At 50.5% G+C, this 19,370-nt stretch overlaps 1 protein-coding gene across 1 annotated transcript in view; it reads right to left on the bottom strand.

The window, feature by feature from the left end:
* Nucleotides 1-917: 917 nt before the first annotated feature.
* Nucleotides 918-19,370, bottom strand: part of MMP17 (matrix metallopeptidase 17) — a 59,927-nt gene continuing 41,474 nt past the window's right edge. The window contains exons 5-11 of the mRNA XM_018076194.2: nt 14,447-14,730; nt 11,690-11,866; nt 11,455-11,554; nt 9,739-9,821; nt 5,805-5,957; nt 3,265-3,522; nt 918-1,919 (exon numbers count right to left, since the gene is read on the bottom strand). Of these exons, the coding sequence (XP_017931683.2) occupies nt 1,591-1,919; nt 3,265-3,522; nt 5,805-5,957; nt 9,739-9,821; nt 11,455-11,554; nt 11,690-11,866; nt 14,447-14,730 (1,384 nt within the window). The 3' untranslated portion in view covers nt 918-1,590. The remainder of the gene's footprint in view (nt 1,920-3,264; nt 3,523-5,804; nt 5,958-9,738; nt 9,822-11,454; nt 11,555-11,689; nt 11,867-14,446; nt 14,731-19,370) is intronic.

Below are 19,370 nucleotides of genomic sequence, written 5' to 3'. Positions count from 1 at the left end.
TCCACTGACTGATGACCCCTAAAATCACACTGTAGCACATCATCCTGAAAATAGCTGCACCTTGTGAATGCTTGGGACTATTTAAAAATGCAAATAGCAGAGAGGGAAACTCAAGGTGACCCCTTTTTTCTCTCAGGAGGCAACTGTGCACTTCTGCCTTTCCCACTGTGCCCCAGGGGGCTTTGTGTTACACCTGGCCCCATGGCAAAAGCCCTGGCTGGCACCAGGGGCTCTGGGCAGCCTTGGGTCCTACAGTGACACTGCCTGCTGCCAGATCTCCCCCAGGACCTGGCAGGACAGCCAGAGACATTTCTGCAGGAGCTTTCCAGAAGCAGGGCAGAGAAGAACAGTGTGTCCCAACACCTGCTGCCCATGACACTCCTTTAGCACTCCCTGACAAAAGCAGTCTGAAGGGCCCTGACCTCTCTGACATCTCTGTCACAGTTCTTAGCACAAGTTCTCGCTCACCATTTTCAAGGACTCTGATACTGAAATTATACAGCAGAAAAATTGATTAGCAGTGAGGAAGAAACCCAAACAGGAACATCCCAATGCAGTGCTTGACCTTGCTTCTGCCGCTCCAAACTCCCGGCAGAGGCATCAAGAGGAGTTTGAGGCTGACTGTGCAGCATCCCTCCCTGCTCCAGCTCATCCTTTTCAGCACAGCCAGGTATGGAAGAGTCACAAATGAATGCAACACATCTTGATCCCTCCCAAAACATAATCCAACCTGACAGACGAATTCCAAGAGCAGGAGTTCATGTGCACGAGTCAGCCTGGGGTGTAATTGCATCTCATTTAGCTGCACGCAGCAAGGTTGCTGCTCATCTAGAGGTGAGGCTGCTCAGAGCCTCAGCAGCCAGCACCTCACTGCAGGTGGCAGGCTTGGTCTGGCGCAGGACTGGGAGATCTCCGTGTAGGCAGCCAAGGTTTATTAGAGAAATTGTAAATTCCAACGAGTCGGATACAAAGAGAAGCGGCGCTGCCTTCTGGAAGGCAAAGGTGTTTCTGACCTGTAGACACTGATGGAGGTTACCCAGACACCAGTGACCACAGCAGGTTTGACAGTGAAACGATCACCTTGCCGTTAATCTTAGGGGAGCCACAGTTTTCCCTCTGCCCAGTACATCCAATGGGATGTGAACACCGTGTCAGCACACAACCACCACCTCCCGCCCGCAGCCTCGCCGCCTGTCTGCCGGGATGTCGCTGCTCAGCAGCACCTCTTCTGTCCCCACTCCATCCCAGAAGCTCTCCCCTCCCTCGTCTGCCGTGTTTGAACATCCAGAGCAACACATCTCTATGGAACATTTCTAAATTCAACGTTAGGCTGCTCTCATCTTTAACAGGATGGGGGAATAAGGAGGTGCAGAACTCAAAATCTGTTATTGAACCTTAAAACTAAAAAGGAAAAAAAAACAGAACAAACAACCAACCAAAACCCACTGTTCATTTCTCATGGAGAATTCAAACCCTTCACTGGCATGTTCCTAGGAATGTGTTTGTTTTTTTTTTTCTGCTTGCAACAGTGAGCATCATGGAATTGTATCCTGGAGCACCATGGTGTTGTCCCGCCGGTGGGGTGAGCTGTCATAGGGCTGCACAGAGCAGTGCTGCTGTCCACAGAGCTGTCAGCCCCAGGCTGGCTGTCAGTCTGAGCACGGGCAGGGCCCTCAGGGGCGGCGTGCCCGAGGTGCAGGAGCAGACCTCGTAGCCGTTCTCGGAGCGGCTCTCGTCGTGCTGCCCCGGCCTGGAGCGAGCCCCAGTCCTGCTGCTCCCGGCTGCCGGCGGGGCGTCGGCCTGCATGTCACTGCACACCAGCCAGTCCCTGGCGATGGACTGCGGGTAACCGGGCTGGGCCTCCAGCTCGCTGTCCAGCACCTTCCAGTACTCCTTGCCCCTGAAGAAGTAACTTGCCCCTGCAAAGAGACCAAAAGCCAAAGGCAAGGTGAGCGGCGATGGGCGCCCTCCCGCTGGAGCACTTGAGTCAGAATCACAGAATGTTCTGAGTTGGAGGGGACCCACAAGGGTCACTGAGTCCAGCTCTTAAGTAAATGGCCCATACAGGGATCAAACCCATGACTTTGGTGTTATTAGAACCGTGCTGAGCTAACCCCAGGGTCACTTGGAGCAGCAGAGGAGCATTCCCACCCCAGCTGAGCCCCGGGCAGTGGAGGCACATGAGACACCACTGCTTGTTGCCAGTACTCCCTCTTGCTGCAGGAGGGATGCTCCAGAAGACGATGCTGTGCCTGGCTGGGATCTCTCACAGCAGACAGAAACCACCAGACAGCTGGAGGTGGATGGTGAGATTTTGTCTCTTCTGTGGTGGGTCCTAGAGCAGATGCACCTCCTGGTGCTGTGGGTGTGTGGGGTCAAGGTCCTGTGAATTCCCAGCTGGACACACCATACACACCTCTCCATGGCCATCAGTGGACTGCCTTGTAACAGGGCATGGTAAGGCTGGAGACCTCACCTACCTGTTAATGACCTGGGGTATGTGCTGCCATCCCTGGGCTCAGAAAAATAACCTGAGCCTGGCAGGTCCCTGGGAACCTTCAGCTCTCAAGTGCATTTTTTCTGTTCTGAACTGGGAGGCTGGGAACTCTCTAAGCAGGTCCCATGCTCAGGAGGACTCCTGCCTACAGGAATGGCTTATCACTCTCAATAGCTTTGAAAATTCAGCTTTTCCCCTCTGCCTGGTTTAATGACTGCTATTACACCGTTAGGTTGCCAGTAAATAAACCCTGGAAGTGCCACTTTGTTGTGAGTGAATGGCTGGTTGTAAACGTCTCCTGTGACAAAATTTTTGTGGTCTTTTCAGCAGGAAGAAACCACTGAGAAATCTCATCCCCAGAAAATAAGTCGTAACTCTAGGGAAAACATCCCTTTGAAAGTATTTTCTGTCTGCATCCTCATATAACCAGCTAAAAATCCAACAACAACAAAACCACTGAGGAGCAAATCAGCCCATACCAGGATAAAAATCACTGCAAAGCAGCGTCAACTGTGTTCTTTTAATAAAATGAAATTATTAGCCCCCCAGGATATTTTTGTTGCCTGTTTGAATTACAAAGTCTTTTAGTGAGCAGTGTGGGGAGCTCTGGCTGGAAGCACACCTCCCTCTTCATCTGCCAGACACTGGGAACTGCCATCCCATCAGGGGCTCAGCAATTATGTCGGCAGGAGGGTAGAAAGGGCTACAGCTCAATACAGCACTATTTTCTTTCTTGTGTTTTTTTTTGAACTGGCATGTGGACTCACCATCTGACCACCTCATGGCATCATCCAAAGGGCTTGGTATTCCCTTCCACAGGATGGTCTCTGAAGGGTACCCGGGATCCATCCTCCGCTCATGGTCGTCGTAGCGCCAGTAGAGATTGTCCTTAAAGAAATAAGTCTTGTCATTGTGGGCCCAGGAGAAAGCGGCGTCGATTCCTCCCAGTGGCAGACCGAAGTCTGAAATGGGCCGTGGGTATCCCTCCTCCACGTTATTGTCCTTGAAGACCCAGTATCTGTCTCCTGTGGAAAGGAAAGAAGCACAGAGCAAAATCACATTTGTTTCATGGCCAAAACCAGCACTGCCTCACAGACGAGCTGATGTTTCATTATCTGTTGTGGTGACAAGCCTCAGGACTGAGCTCTTGGCATTTAAGGATGGCTAGGGAAGGGTTCAGCCCACTGGGGAACCTCTAGCTTTGAATAGTTGCGTTTTAGTGTCAGGCTTTCCATGGACATAGCCCTGCTCTGCTTCTGAAAGCATGATGGTCCCCGGACATGAACATGTCCAGAGAGTTACTACATTGTCACTTTTATGCATTTGGTGGAGGCATTTGGTTTTCTGCCCCCTGGATTTCTGCCTGATATCCAACTGCAAGAAACAAAGTTCCATGCACTTTTAGTGGGCAAAACAGGCACCTTCTGCCTGGTATTGAGCTCCTGAGAAGCCAAATGTAGTTCCCCTCTGGAAGAGAGCCAGACAGGCTGAAGGACCTGTGGGTTTTAAGGGATGTAATGAGGAGGTAAGAAGGCTGGACAAATCCCAGCTGAGCAGCTCACTGCTCTTCAAGTGTCTACACAGCCACCTCCTCAGCCCTACCCTGGGCAGTAAAGAACCATCACTATGATTTTTTTTTTCCCCAGTAAAAATGAAGCATGATGTGACTGGGCCCGGGTCTGTGTCAGAACAAGGAAATGAACCCAGATGTCCTTCATAATCCTCTAACCACTGGGGAAGTCTTTTTTACAACATCTCTTTGGGAACCTGCAATGTCCTTTTAGGTATTACACAACCTATTTTAAGGATCAGACTTTTTCCTCCCTCGGTTTTCTAGAATATCTGAAGAGGCCCTTAAATGCATGCCCGTGTGTCAGCAGCAGGACCTTAGAGGCCAAGGTAATTTGTGTGCTTTGGTTTCTGTCCAGGGATCAATGAAACAGCGCCGGAGGGAGAGAATGAGACAGTGTTTTATAGCTGGATGGAAAATCCTGAGTTCATGGTAGGAGGTGGGCAGGACTAACACATGCAGAGAGTTCAGTGACCACGAACTGCTCTGCCTTGCAGGGGCAAGACACCAACTGTGGCACATCTGGAATTCCAGCCAGGAGGAGCCCCTGGACCTGAGCTGCTGTCTGTCTGTCCGTCCCCAGCAGGCAGGGCAGGGAGGAAGGGAAGGAAGCGAGTGCTGCTGTGGTCTGCAGACCAGACTGGGAGTGTCTGGTGCCGGGCATAAGGGCTGCCATGCTCCAGTTGGCCCCATTCCCTCTCTGGGAAAGCAGAGTGGGGGAGGCTGCCTGAGGCAGCTGGACACACACACAGAGCCTTCCATGTGCTGCTCCGTGGGGAGATGCAGGGCTTGGCACATCTCTGCAGAGCTCAGCACGCCAGCAGTCCAAGAGGGCTTTGCCTGTGCTTGGAAAGACTTCTGCAAGCATAGGGGCTTGCACAGGGCATAAGCCATCCCTCCAGCCTGGCTGGAGGAACTGAAACAGAATTATTGCTTCCGGAAGGGCTTGGCTCAGCACTTCTGAAACTGAGAATTGCACCACATTGGGAGTAGAACAGTCCAGAGGCAAAAAGCAATTTCCAGCCAGGAAGCACAGAGGGCTGGGGTGTATTTAGCACTTCAAGTGCACAACCTTTCCGAAACAAGAGTCAGTGCCTGCAAAGAGCCTGGAGGACACTGAGGGCATGGGTGGCATCTAACCAGCATGAGTGGATGGTTGGGGGATTTAGATGTTTGTATAGGAACCAAGAGCTAGTCTGTTCCTCCAGCTCCTCTGAAAGAAACAAGTGAGATTTTTAAAACAAAAAGAGAGGATGACACCACTTATTTTAAGAAAAAATGTAGTAACAGAAATGTAATCAGCAAAACCAAGCTCTTCAGTTTCATTTTTGTCCCCTCTATGACTTCTTCTCTTCTCAGCAACAAATACTAAAAAGAGAAGAGCCCGAAGGAGGGACACAGCATCTGTGGAGTGTGTGTGGGGGGGTGGTTTCTGCTTGTGTTTCATTCTTGAAAAGCTCAGATTTCAGTTACATTTGGCAGAACTTGATCTTCAATGACATTTCCCTCCTTTTCTGGGGAACGTGACTGCTACCTTTTGCCTGCCCTCCTTGCCAGCTGCTTTCTCCTGCCTTGCTCACAGACAACAGATCTCGGACCTGCCCTGGGAGATGCTCAGTGGCTGGCACTGGTATCTCCTGCCTGCAGGAGAGGTCAAAACGCTGCCAAGGTACCCTGGCACCAGGCTCTACACCAAGGGGACACACATGCTCCCTCCTGCACTGTGTTTGCTCTCACCTTTGAAGAAGACGATCTTGTGGTCGCTGGTTCTCTCGTAGACCGCGTCCAGGCTGTCCAGGTTGAGCGGCAAACCCCGCCAGAAACGGTGGATCTGAGCCGGCTGGAGGGAGACCAAGTGCTTATTGCGAGTCAGTCTCCAGAAGTACTTGCCTGGAGGGACAGACTGGACATTACTGAACCACACCCAACCCACCGTCGCCGGGGGATGAGCGGCGGGCGGGCGGCAGCGGCAGGAAGCAAAGCGTGTGAGATGGGAGCTGGGAATTGGAGCTGTCCTGCTCTGCAGCAGCAGCTGTGACTGCTTTCTATTTCTGGCAGCCATTAGAAGAAACCCCCTTCTTTTTTGGATTAAAATAATCCTCTGGACATTGCACTGGAGTTGTTACACTCCTGGCCACGGTGTGAAGCTGTGCCACTGAGCCAGGGCAGGCAAGAGGAGACTTTCATCTCCTCCTCCTCATCTCCTCTCTGCACGGGACCTCCTGGGAGCAGGTGGGAGCAGGCAGCAGCTGAGGCTGCACCAGGTACCAACAACCTGTCTCCAAAAAAACATCCCTGTTCCTCCTGTCCCAGAGCAGCCTCAGCTTCCTGCACACAAATGCCCAGCTGCTTTCGTATTTGGAAATGTCTAGGATGTCATGATGAAAAATATAAGAGGGGTTTTTTAAATGAAGAAAGGCAGTAAGAAAATAGAGGGGGAGGAAACCATATGAATAAATCTGGAAGGGTTGAGGTTGGGAAGGAGGCACAATTAAGGACTTTGGTACCATATAGAGGTGCAGGATAAGCAGGGACTGCAGTCCTGCGGAGCTCCCGGGATGAATGTGCTGGTGGTGCCAACAAACACACTTCAGCACCTGCAGCAGCACTGACCCAGCTTGGAAAGAGTATTTCTGGAATATCTGGGGTATTTCTGGAATATTTTAGGTAATTTGGGTTCCTCTGTGGGAAGGATGACAAACCTTTTCCTGCTAGCAGAACCTTATGTGGGATTTCCTGAGGAGTCTTAATGCTTTTTAGGGGTAACTCAAAGAGCAACTCTGCACTGGTTTTGGGATTCTCAGCCTGAGTTTTTGCAGCACTCTCCATTCTGTGTTTTCCTTGGAGAGCTCCACGAAGTGATGTGAGCCAGAATAAGATGTCTAAGAGGCAACTCTCGACTTTGTCTCATATTTGTTATTGCCTGTTAGAAATTATTGCATGTTATTTACATCTGCTCTTGCGTGGATTCCCAAGGGGAGATAAGCAACAGAAACCAAAGAGGCATTTTCAGATTTGTATTCATGACACTCAGCCCTTTCTCCAGAGCTGGCAAATTGTGACACTGGCTTTTAAAATTTTATGGAAATTGGATCTTAGCCTAATAATGCAGGAGGCAAAACCCTAACACTTAAACATCTGCAGAGAGGGAGTTTTATTCTAATTATATGGATTTATATCATATTCTTGTTCTTCTACTCCAGTTTGCCTATTTGCTCTATCTGACTGAAACACACAAATGAATAATACATCCCAGTGTGGTAGGAATTGCCATAATTACAGATTCTTTTTAAGAATGTAAAAAAACCCAAGGATTCAAATTTGGTGGCCATTTTACATTGATTGAAACACATGGAATTAAATAAAGATGATCTCTGCATCTCTAATTAGCAAGGCACTAGATTTTCAGCCAGATTTTCACTTTTTTTTTTAGCAAGGAATAGAGCTCAACACAATTCCTTCCTTAGCAGACCAGTATCTGAACGTTGAAGTGCCCTGGGCTCAGCAGGTGAGCAGCTGCAGCAAGCAAACCTTAAATCTACCCCCAAAGTCAGGCATAGCCTGAGCCGTTTGTTGCTTTGGTTGGGTTTTTGATAAACTATCAGGAAAAAGGAAGGAAATAAAGCAGTTAAGTAGCAAGGAATTCTGAATGTGACGGCCTGGCCTGCTCCCCGAAGTGCTGCTGTTGCATGGATGATCATCAGCCAAAGCGAGTTCCACAGGGGAATTGCTGCCATTAGCATGCAGAAACAATTCAAAAAACAACCCCCCAACCTCGTGTTTGTTTAAAAAGCTCCATTTAAACCCCTCTCTGAGCTGGCAAACTAAGCACGATAAAAGCCAAGTGCAAGTCCTGCTGTCCCAGTATGTGGATGGTGGGTTCAGGCAATTGCTTTCTTTAATCCCAGGTAATTCTGATCCCAGCTGTGCACCACGCTGTCCAGATTTTGGATGCCTCTGGCAAGACTGCTGCACACACTGTGCAGACACACAGGCAGGTCAACGGTGTTTAAAACTTCAGGAGTCTGTAGTGAGGCCCCTACATCAAAGCCAGGAGCGATCCTGAAGTGTGGAGAACCCACCATTGCCTTCAATATGACAATCCTGGGAGCCCTGAGGAGCTCCAGTCCTGCTGCTCTCCAGCCAGGGAACCAGCTGGACCAGCTCAGAACAAAATGTCCATCGATGGAGGGAGCTCAGCACTAGAGGTCATTAAAATCCTGCCCCAGAGGTGACATCCCCGCTCCCTGGTGCCCAGGGTGGTTTGGGGGCAGCGATGGGGGCTCTGAAGGAGGTGCTGGGTTCTGCAGGCAGATGTGCAGCTGGCATCCACCGACCCTGTGCTCTTTACATTTGCATTTCGGCCCAGAATAAATATATCCAAAATAGACACCAAGATGGATTTATCTCTGCTTCATCATTTTTTCCGCTCTGAAAGACAGACAGCCATTTATCCCGACACCAGTCCATGTCTCTGATTTTCCCTTCTTCACTGTGGCCTTTTGGAGCTGGCATCTGAACAAAGAACATTGTGGAACAGCCTCTGTACTGTGCTCCCCGCAGAGCACAGGCAGCACTGAGTTCTCTGGAACCCCGTTACCGTGTGTGACCCAAGGCTCACACTGTGATACCCACATGGGTTACACAAGCCTGGACGCTGCTGCTCATCCCTGGGGCTTCTGCTTCCCTGCTGGATGGCTTTGGGGTGGCCAGGGATGGAAAGAAGTGCCCAGTGGGCATTTTTACATCTCGGAAAGATGAGAAAGAAACCCCACAGAGTCCAGCCTACACAGGCTCTGTACAGCTGAGGAGGCACCAATGGGATCCTTGTCAACAGCCGGGCACCCTGGGGACACCCTGACAGCAAGTGTTTGCTGGCACGAAACCAGATGGTTTGCAACTGCACACATGCTGTCTTTGAGTGATTCACAGCAAGCAGCATTAGGGAAGGAAGGAAGGTTGGAAGTATCTCAGAAAACCAGTGGAGTGTTGTTGCTGTTCCGCTCATCCCTGGTTCAGCCTCGATTTTGACTTTGATAGTGCAGACGTCAGCTTTTAGTTCTTCACCTGGGCAGTCCAGTGGGATGGATGAGAGTACAATTCCTGGGTTGTCACCAGTCCGGCTGCTTCAGAGGGAAGTGTTAAATCCCAGGATTGGCACATGGACACGCACCTGCTCTGTCTGGAGTTAGGACACACATCCCTCATGAGGACCACACCAGCTGCACACCGTGGAGACTTGGGCAGGTGGGTTTGCCTCCAGTGGTCTCTCCTCCCTAACCACCCACCAGAAGCCCCCTGCTTGTGCCACGGAACTGCTCTTGGCCACAGATCCCACAGGTTCATTACGCTCTGGGTTAAACAACATCAATTTTAATAATTTTAAAATAAATTGTGTTTTAGTTTCACTGGCTTTTCCCTTCTTTTTCTTCTTTTTGGATAAAAGAAATGCTTGATTTTCTGCTCCATCTTTTGCTCCCCCATCCCTTCTCCTCCTCCTCCCTCTCAGCCCCCGGGTGTGGGAGGTGCCTCCCTGGGTCTGCAGCCCCAGGGACTGCAAACCCCAAGGCAGCTCATCCTCACTGCCCATCCCACACTGGCTGCACTTTGGTGCTGTCACAGCACTGCCACCACAGGGTGACACAGGCACAGAGCCCTGGTGAGTGCTCACCTTTGAAGAAGAAAGCCTCTCCCCTGATCTGGGCCACGGCATCGAAGTGTGTGTTGCATCTGTTGGGCACATCCCGCCGGAGCCTGTGGAAAGGCACCCAGGTGAGCACAGCCTGGGTGGACAGGGAGGGGCTGTGTCCCCCCCATGCCTCCCATCCCACAGACTGTGTCACCCCTGCTCTGGAGCCCCTGGCAGAAGACTACAGGCTGTGCCTGCCTGACATTCCTGATGCTCAAACCCAGCCACGTGCCCGGGGATTTCCGAGGCGAGTTCAGGCAACCCTCAGCCTGAAGACAGCTCGTGGCACACACCCCTGGGCACCAGAGGCTGGGAGTCGAGCGAGGACACGCTCTGCATCTACCAGGCAGTGTAGCTGGTGAGGGCTGAGCTGGCCTCCCAGTCCCCCGTGGCACAGCGTGGCTGCCCCAGGGCAGCAGGACACGTGGATAGCAGCCAAGCAGCATCTCACTCCAGCAGCTCAGGACATGGCTGCTCCAAGGCTGAGCTCCAAAACGCCAGTGAGAGGTGACAGAGCTGCAAAGCAGAAAGCAGCTGAGCCAAAACAGAGGGACCTGGAGGAGCAATGGTGCCACGAGATACCTAGGGAAAGATACCTCTGAAAAACATTTGGTGAAAGGCACCCAGCAAGTGGCAGCTGAGATACTGAGCTGCTTTAACAAGGTGGGTGGGGAAGGCAGAGAATATGAAGGACAGAGAGCTACAAAGCCCATGTAGCAAATGATGATTGATGGAGGAACAAGGAGAGAATGTTGGGAACACACATGGAAAAGCTGCTGTGGGTGACAGGGAAACATAAATCTAATCTGCTGATAGAAAAGTTGTGTAGGCTGCCAGCACCAGCTTCACTGCCCTCTTTGGCCACAAAATAACGGATGTGGAGGTGAACCCCACCCACCCTCCCAGCACATGGGGCAGGACCAAGGGGGTTGGCACGAACAAGTTTTCTGCTCCTCCTGCAGCTGGTGTGAGATGATGGTCAGGAGTCAGCAGCAGGGAGAAAGGCTCTCACCTTTCTAGGTCAAAACACAGCCACAGAGAGCCCTGTGGACAAGTGCTGTTAGAAGCTACACAGGGAGAAAGATAATTAATGGCATTCAGCACATCCCCCCAAAAAAAAAGAACCAGGAGGTGAAGGTGACCTGCTCCATCTCTGCCACTCTTGGGGCACTCCTGGTATCTGGCAAAAATGTGTGTGACCATCACCTCCTGTCTTTTTGTTCCGTGTTCCTTCTTCTCTTAACTGTCCTGCTGTCCTGGCAGTAAAGCAATTTGGTAACTCCAACGTTTATTAATGAGCTAGATCCAGAACTTAATGAGGATATGCTGATTGCTTGATGACATCAGTGTAAGCAGTCCTTTGCCAAGGCAAACCTGTGTTGGAGTCAGGCTATCGCTCCACTTGTTCCAATATTCACCCCCACAGGTACATCGGGGAGTTGCTCACCATGGAAAGATTTAGGTCAGTTATGCTTGGGCAATTCAGGATCCTGCTGAGGAAGTTTGATTAAAATTTCAGCAAGGATGAATTTACCTGAGGGTGATGGGGACAAATTTCCCTTAGTATGAGTAAAATTTTGAGACTCAGGGAATCATCCAGAGGTCCAGAGAGAAATACCAAAGCCAGAGTGATCAGGCTGACGAAGCAGAGCTTTGCTACCACACATCCTGTGCAGGAAAGGAACAAATCTGACTTACGGGACAGTGGAGCGGTTCTCTGGCAGCTCTGGCAGGATGGGATGGTCATCTGTTTTGCTCACTTCAGGCTTGGCTGTGGGGGACACGGATTCCCTGACTCCTGTGCGGAAAGACAAGAAGCGGTCGTGAGGAACACCATCCTCCCCACCAGCTCCACTCGCTCCAGAAACAGCTATTCCAGTGTGTCCTCCCACAGCAGACACGGGCTGTAGCTGGGTGAGGGACACAAACTTACCATAGAGTTGCCAGATTCTGACTTTGTCCTCGTAAGGCAGGTCATACTTCAGAGGGTCCCCCACTGGACCGTGGTAGTAGGGTCTCATGATAGACTCTATGGCAGAGATGTGGGTCAAGCCAATGGCGTGGCCAAACTCATGGACAGCTACAGCAAACAGGTCCATCCCGTGGGCATCTGGAGATAAAGACCCAATTGAAATAAAAGTCACTGCATGACAATTGTATTTGGGGGATTTGAGTGGGCTGTGGGAAAAAGTACAGGTATATGTTGGATGAACGGGAAAGAAAAGCTTTGGAGCAGGTGAAGTTTTTTTCCTCCAGCTGGAGACTGAAGTGTATCATACAAAAATAGAAAACAAGCCAGACATCAGCCCACACCAGCCTCTTATACCCAGATCACTGTTGGCACCTGAGGAAGAGCCGGACAAACAGCTGAGAGAGCACCCAGGTCACAACCATCTGCCCTCCCGGCTGACCAGCCACCAACCTGCTCGTGTGACTGCTGCCCTGACAGGGGCAGGTGACCATGTCCAGCTCGTTTTTAGAGGATTTACCCATCTTCTCCTGTTCCACACTTTGTGCTGGCAGGGCTGCAGCTCTGGCATCTGTTCCCTTGGGCAGACACTTTGATCCTCACACACCATACTGGGCATCAGAGAGACTTTGCTGGACACCGATACCTCCTCCTTGGATGACTTTTTCCCCTCTGTCTGGGCTGTGTCCACTATATTCTTTTCCCCAAGATTCCTTATTTGCAATCCAAGCCCTAGTGCCTCACCCACACCCACAGACACACCCATCCCATCCTCTCCAGTGCCTCACACACTCAGGTCAGGGGTTAATGCCTGCTTCCAAACATACATCACTGCTGCCAAAGCAAAGGAGGAGATGCTCCCAGGAGCTGTATGGGACTGATCCTGCTCGGTGCCCTCCCACTGCCCAGCCCCAGACCAAGTCCCCAGACCACTGCTGGGCCAAGTGCCTGTGCAATTTCTGCCCTTCACTGCACAGCAATGCCCTGCAGAGCAGTACCAGAGGGCAGCAATGATTTGAAGCGTGGTTCTTACAAAGATCATGATTTCAAGTACTGTAATAAACAGGCAGTGGAGCTCAGGGGAGTGTCACGTTCCCTGAGTGTGGTTGGAGCCAAAGGAGATGTTGCTCAGAAGCAGCCATGGCTAATCCAGCACAGTCCTTAGTGCTCCCCACCAGTCCTGGGGTGTTGGAGGGGGGATATTTTTTGCTGAATTTTGCCTTTTCCTTCATGACTATTATTTACAGTGTCTGTGAAGAGCTGGGATTTTTATAACCTGTGCTGTTTTCCCCAGCACTAGGGGAGAAAAAGACATATGCTCTCTGACATTTTAATGCCAAACCGACAACCTTGGGGATATTTTCATATCACCTACCAAGTTGTTGCTTTTGAATCACTAGGGAGAACAAAATAAATAAAAGATGAAGCTCAGATAGCTCCAAGACTTTCAAAATAGAGGGCAGCTTTCTCACCGTCGGGCTCATCCCCTCATCCCCCGGCGGTGCTTGGAGGGACACTCCCTGCAGGAATGCTGGCTCTGAGCTCACTCCTTCGCATGGATTTGTTTCACAATGAGTGTCCCAACCACCAGCTACACAAGGGGCACCATCCTGACCCCATCACTAGCGCATCTGCTGTGGCAAGCTGCTGACTGCAGCGCTTCCCCCTGCCCTGTGTGTCCACAGAGCACAGCTGCTGCTTTTTTCCCTTCCCCATAAGGACCAATAAACCAAAAGCACAGTAGCGTGAACCAAGGAGCAGGTGTAATCCTGAAGGATCAGCCTGTCCAGACCTTTAGCCTTCACCTCAAGACCTCCTCCAGCATGTCTGGTGAACACTCCTGCCCGTGAACACTCAGGGGGATGGACGGAGGTCAACTGGGGGGCAGGAGGAGAGAGGGGGGGAGGAAGAAGGTATTAGCTGCTTTCAGAGAAGACAATTAGGTCTAAACAAAGCCATTAAGCTGAGGCAGCAAGATCCCCCCGGGGAGGCTGGCAAAGGAGGTGGTGTGACAAGTAAATTAGCAGCTAGTGACTCTGTCAAAACGCGCCACAAAGGTTGGGGATCTGATCCCCACAGATGGCTTTGCTAAGGAACACTTGCTTCTGAAAGTCCCTCTGCTTATTAAAACTCTGCTCTAACCAGAGGAGATGAAATAAAAAATAAAAAGGAATAAAACTGTAACTGGTAACCATCCTGATGTAAGGTAATGTACATGAGATGGCAGGAAAAACCCAGTGCTCACATCACAGGGGGCTTTTTACCTGCAGAACACAGAGCCCTTTCCAAGCAGGTCACCTTACAACAATATACTTTAAAAAACAGAAAACTGGGATGTGTGGCAGCGAAGCCACCCAAAAGATATCAAAGTCAGAGAATTCAGTCACCATTCAAGAGCACCAAGCAGCCACACACCCAACCTGCAGCCTTCCAGGCCCAGGAGAGATGGGAACTGGGGGTGGGCAATGGGGAGCTCTGCAACTGCTGGCATGATGGGGAGAACCACGGAGATGCCATTGAGGCTTGCAGGAATGTAGAATGCCCTCAACTCTGCCTGGGGTGATTTTGCTAGCAGGGCTGAGAGGGGGATCAGAAGAAGGTGGTGGGATCCTGAAGCCTGGGGTCAAGGTGTAGCGGAGGCTAACCCACTCTAACCACCAGAGCAGAAGATGGAAACTGGGAGCCCTTGTGCCTGGCTGCAGCTCTCCCACCCTGACCTACCTGATGATCGGAAGGTCCAATACTCGTCGTCGTCGAAGTGAGTGTCTCCTGCAGTGTGGTGGTCTCCAGGGAAGAAAGCGTGTGCCACCGTCCCACCAGGCCCGTCGAAGGGATAGCCGTCGTTGTGGTCTGCCTTGGAGAAGTCTATCTGGATGTCAGCATTGTTTCCTGCCACCTCGTGGAAGTTCAGCGGGGTGATGTCGCTCCAGACCTTCAGGGCATAGTACATCAGGGCTCGGACCGTGTCGTGGCCCAGGTGGGATTCTTTGGGGAAGGTGCGAACTCTGAAATAACAAGGGCAAAGAAGAGGACAGGTCAGTAGCACCAAAGAGCTCCACGGGCCACAGGAATTGGCTGTGCAGCTGGCTGGTGCATCACAGAGCCTCAGCGAGGCCTTTGGAGCTCCTGGTGCTCCCCTGAAGTGCCCTAACACCCTTCATGGGTGTGTCCTTAAACCTCGGAATCACATCGGTTCCAGGGCTGTGAGGATTTCAGAGACTGAGTTTGGGTCTTCCAGAAATACCAAGCCAGTCTTGCCCACCAGAGTGTGAAATACAGCCAACATCTGAATCCTGATACCTCCCAACCCTGCTGTGCCAGGGGGCAGTCAGCCCCAGAGCCACACTTCGTGCACAAACTCTTGTTAATGCCCAGGACCCCAGGACTACAACCCTTGTCCAGCCTTGGAAATGCCAACATCATGACTCCCCTTCCAGAGCTTGCCCATTTTTTTTTTTCCCAAGCTCCATTTCAGACCTATTGATAATTATTTTCTCACCACTTATTCGTCCACGTGCAACCCAAATATACAAATGCTGTTGATGTCTGAAGCCTTTGCTTCACACACAGGCCCATCAGTTTTCTTGCAAAAAAAACCCCAGCAGGTCATTGCTCATTCTTATTGCACACACACAGAAATCCAGGACGGATTTTCTGCCTCCATATATTTCCCAGCGTGTCTGCTGGAGTTATAAAATATACTTTGAAACCAGTGCACTGCCAGCAATCTCACAGACTGCAATCCATAACAAGGAGGAGGAGGAAAGGATGCATTTTATGTAAATTCAGGATGCCTCAGGCCTATTGCCTGAAGGAGACGGGCGACCTGATGGAGCACTGCAGTTGAGAAGCTCTTGACTTGCTTCTTGGTAGAAAAAAGCATTGATGAGCAGGAGCTTGCAACACTTCTGCATTCATCCTGTCTCTCTGTATCAGCACTGCCTCCCATGGTCCCCAGCTCAGCCTGGGAGAGAAGCCAGGTGGGACAACCTGTGTGCTGGAATCCGTCCTTCAGCTGCACAGTTCCACCCTCCCTCTTGGGCTGGGCTGGAAAAAAGTCAATGTTTCCTGTGTAAGCCAACTTTGAAAAAGAATTCCTAATATTGTTGATTTAATAGAGGAGATGAAAAGACAAAGATGAAACAAGGCACGCTGGCTTCTAAAGGAATATGTTTAGATAATCTTTCATTGACAATTTTGACAAAAATATACACACTTTCCAAGCAAATGTACTGTTGACTGAGTAATTATTGACAGAAACCAATTCTGCTGGAAAATTTCTGGCCAGCTCTGCCCCAGTAATAACAGATACTTTATTTCTTGTGCACCAGCACACCAACCAAAGTGTTCATGAAATATTCATGGCTTGAGAGATTTTTAAAGGCTGAAGCAACAATTATGATCACCTTGCTTGCCCTCCCACATAATACAGCTGGGAGAGCATCTCTCAGCTCCACACCACTCCCCAGCACCAGTGTGCACTAATGACCTGACTACACTTCAAGAGGTAATTACAGGTGTCAGAATGGGATGTCACATTGCTCAAGCTCTTCCTACAGGTAGTGATTTGGGTGCCAGGAGACACCATGGATCAGAGATGGGGAGTAGGAATGACTTGCTGGCTGAGGTTGGGAGCTCTTCCTTTCACAAATATTTGCATATATCCCGTGCCCTCAGAGACAGGCAGCCCAAGCCTGGGCAAAACTAGTCAGGGTTAAATCTAGGACAGAACAAAAAGAGACTCATGGGAACAAGCAGAAATCTCGCTAACAGTTTCTCTGAAGAGCTTGGGAAGCTCGTCCTAGACATGGTGAGAATGGGATGGGTGAATCAGGCAAAACACATCACAGCCAAAGTCATTTATATGTTTGTCTTTGCTATCTCTAAACGCTTTGGGCAAAGAAAGACCTTATCAACTACTCTAAATGAGTTAACATACATGTAACATCAGATATCTAGGACTTTAAAGAAAACACATTTGTAAAGAAGGCAGCACAGAGGTACAAACAGTATGAACATGGGATTAGAAAATAAAATTTTCAGGCAATTTATAATTTATAGAAGAGACTCTGGCTGGATGTAATCCTCTACAGTAGAGAAAGGTCACCTGGTTTCCAGATATTCTTTAACTGGGTGTCTTTGTCTTCGACAACACTCCTCTGGATTTAGGTAAAGCCTTCACTGCTTTAATTTCTGCTGAATAAGTCATTATATGTGTAAAACACACCATGTTTAGCCCAGGAATTATGACCTTTCTCCAAGATCACGGTGCCTAGGGCACAGACTCACATTCAGAGACACTATCTGCTCTTTCCTTCACAAGCCATGTGAGCTTTTCTTTCCTTCTTATTCCAGCTGTAGAATGAGGATAATAAATCAGACCTCTCTTGTAAAAGGATGGGGGATAAAAAGCCCTGTCTAAAGAGACAAACATTATTGATATTCATCCCAAGCCCTGACTCCAGAAACATTAGATTAAGGCAGAAACAGTATCAATACCTATTTTGCTTCTTATAAAAGGTCCTGCACCTCTGAGCTGACCCACATTTTATTAACATGCTGCAGGTGTAAGTGAAAAGTCCCCCATCCTTTATTCATTATCACCATCATTTTTCAGGAGAATCCCATCAGGGTTTTTCAATTCAGCATCTGATTTGATTGCTGGAGCTCTGCTAATTGTTTTCAATGAGATTAGAAAAAGACTATTATGCTGATAGGACTTTTGTCAGCGTTGCATTACCCAGTTCCACTGAAAAGGAGGCACATTTTTAACATCGTGCAGATTAATAACCTTCCTCCTACCTTGATTATTATTATTATTATTTGTAGTAAACGGTGCTTAGGTCCCCAGTGGAGAGCACCACTCCTTGGCTGCTAATACCTCCTGAGACTCCCCTTACAGAGCTCCAATTTTGGGCAAAACCCTGATGTGATTGGAGAGAAATCTCTCTGCTCCAGACAGCCCCTGCCAAGCAGCAGGAAGGTGACAAACACTGGGCTGCTCATTCCCCTCCAGCCACCCCCCCAACACTGCCTCGAGCCTCAGGGTCGGTCACATCCCTCTGCAAATCCCTCCTTTGCTTGTCCCACCCCAAAGGGACTCTGTGTCCAGAACTGTTCATAAGTAGAGACCAGAAAGGACTGATCTGCCTCCTCTTGCTATTTTGAGGGGCACCCACACCAATGTTTAATTCGATTTCTGGGGTCCTTTTTGGGTTTTGTCCTCCAAAAGTGGAAGAGTGATGGATGAGAAATCAATAGCTGGTTAATGAAAACACTCCTGCACCTTCCCAGCCCTGAAACCACAGACAAATACAATAAATGCTGAGAACTACCAAACACAGCAGGCTAAGGACTGCCTGATAAACCCACTCTGATATTTTTTGGAGAGGGAGGGAAGAGGGGACAGTTGAAGGGGTGGGCACTTGCTGCCATGGCAAAGGTGCTTTTCCAGCTTCCCAGAGCCACCCATGGCACAGCAGCCCCGATCTGGTGCTACCCTGGCACTGCTGTAACACCCCATTGCCAGGGGAAAGCAGTGGGTGTGTTTGCACCCTCCATCAGGCCTCTCCCAGCACTTTGCAAAAGCTGAACGTTTTTGAGTGATAGCCTTTCTCCTGGCCTGTAACATGCACAGAATGCCAGTCACCCCCCAGCCATCATGGCCCTGCACTGGCAAGGGATGCCAGCCTGGCAGCTGCCTCCTCTCTGCTCCAGCTGCTCAGGGCTTTTCCTATGAGGGTCCCAGTTGCCTGTGATGGAATGAGGATGCTATAACAACCCCAGAGCAGCTCCACACTGAGAGGTGACACTGTCCCCCTCAAGCATCTGTCATGCCCAGACATGGGGGACAAGGCAGTCTGTGACCAGCTGGGCTTGGGCTGGGAGGTCCCCGTGGTGGGATGCCACGGATTAAAGGATGAAAGCAGGAGGATGGGGTCCTCCCCTCAGCACTGGGGGTTGCACACCCTTACCCAGGCATCCCTGCCTGGCTGCCACCCCTCTGTGCCTCAGTAAATCCATCTCTGGGCTCAGGCAGTGACACATCTTCCCTTGGGTGGGCTCAGGAGCCTCACAGCGATGGTGGGCAGTGACTGACAGGCATCACTGCTCCTCTGCCAGCAGTGTCTGCTGCAGCTCTGGCACCCCATGGCCTGAGCATCACAGTTTCAAAGGCTGCAGCTCTGATGGAAGCGGCACAAGGGACTCATCCTTAACTAAAGGCGGATGAAAGTCACCTCAATTCGACACTGGGCTGATACTTCAGCAAGAAAAAAAACCCAGGAAATTTAGAAGGCTTGGCTTCAACAGCTTCCCCTGCCCCAGGGAGCTCAAAGCATGCGGAGAGAAGGGGCACGGCCCTGCTGCTGCACTTCCCAGCGCCGCGGGGAGAGACGGAGGTGCCGGCTGCGAACTCCCCTTCGGCAGGGCACAGCCAGAAGCGATAGAGCAAAATCAGCAAAAGGAAAAGCCAGGCTGCAAACGCCGGGGGGTGGAAGAGGCTGCGGGCGGCTCCGGCGCAGATGCCGGCAGAGGGCATCCACAGCACACCGGCTGCTGAGCGCCTCGGCAACCCGGGGAGGGACAGCGCCGGGAAAATAGAGGAAAAAAACAAAAACAACCCCGTGAAAAGAAGATTTACGCG

Source organism: Manacus vitellinus, unplaced genomic scaffold, assembly GCF_001715985.3.
Source record: "Manacus vitellinus isolate BGI_N305 unplaced genomic scaffold, ASM171598v3 scaffold_31_pilon, whole genome shotgun sequence".
Classification (NCBI taxonomy): domain Eukaryota; kingdom Metazoa; phylum Chordata; class Aves; order Passeriformes; family Pipridae; genus Manacus; species Manacus vitellinus.
This window is presented reverse-complemented; position numbering and strand designations above follow the sequence as displayed.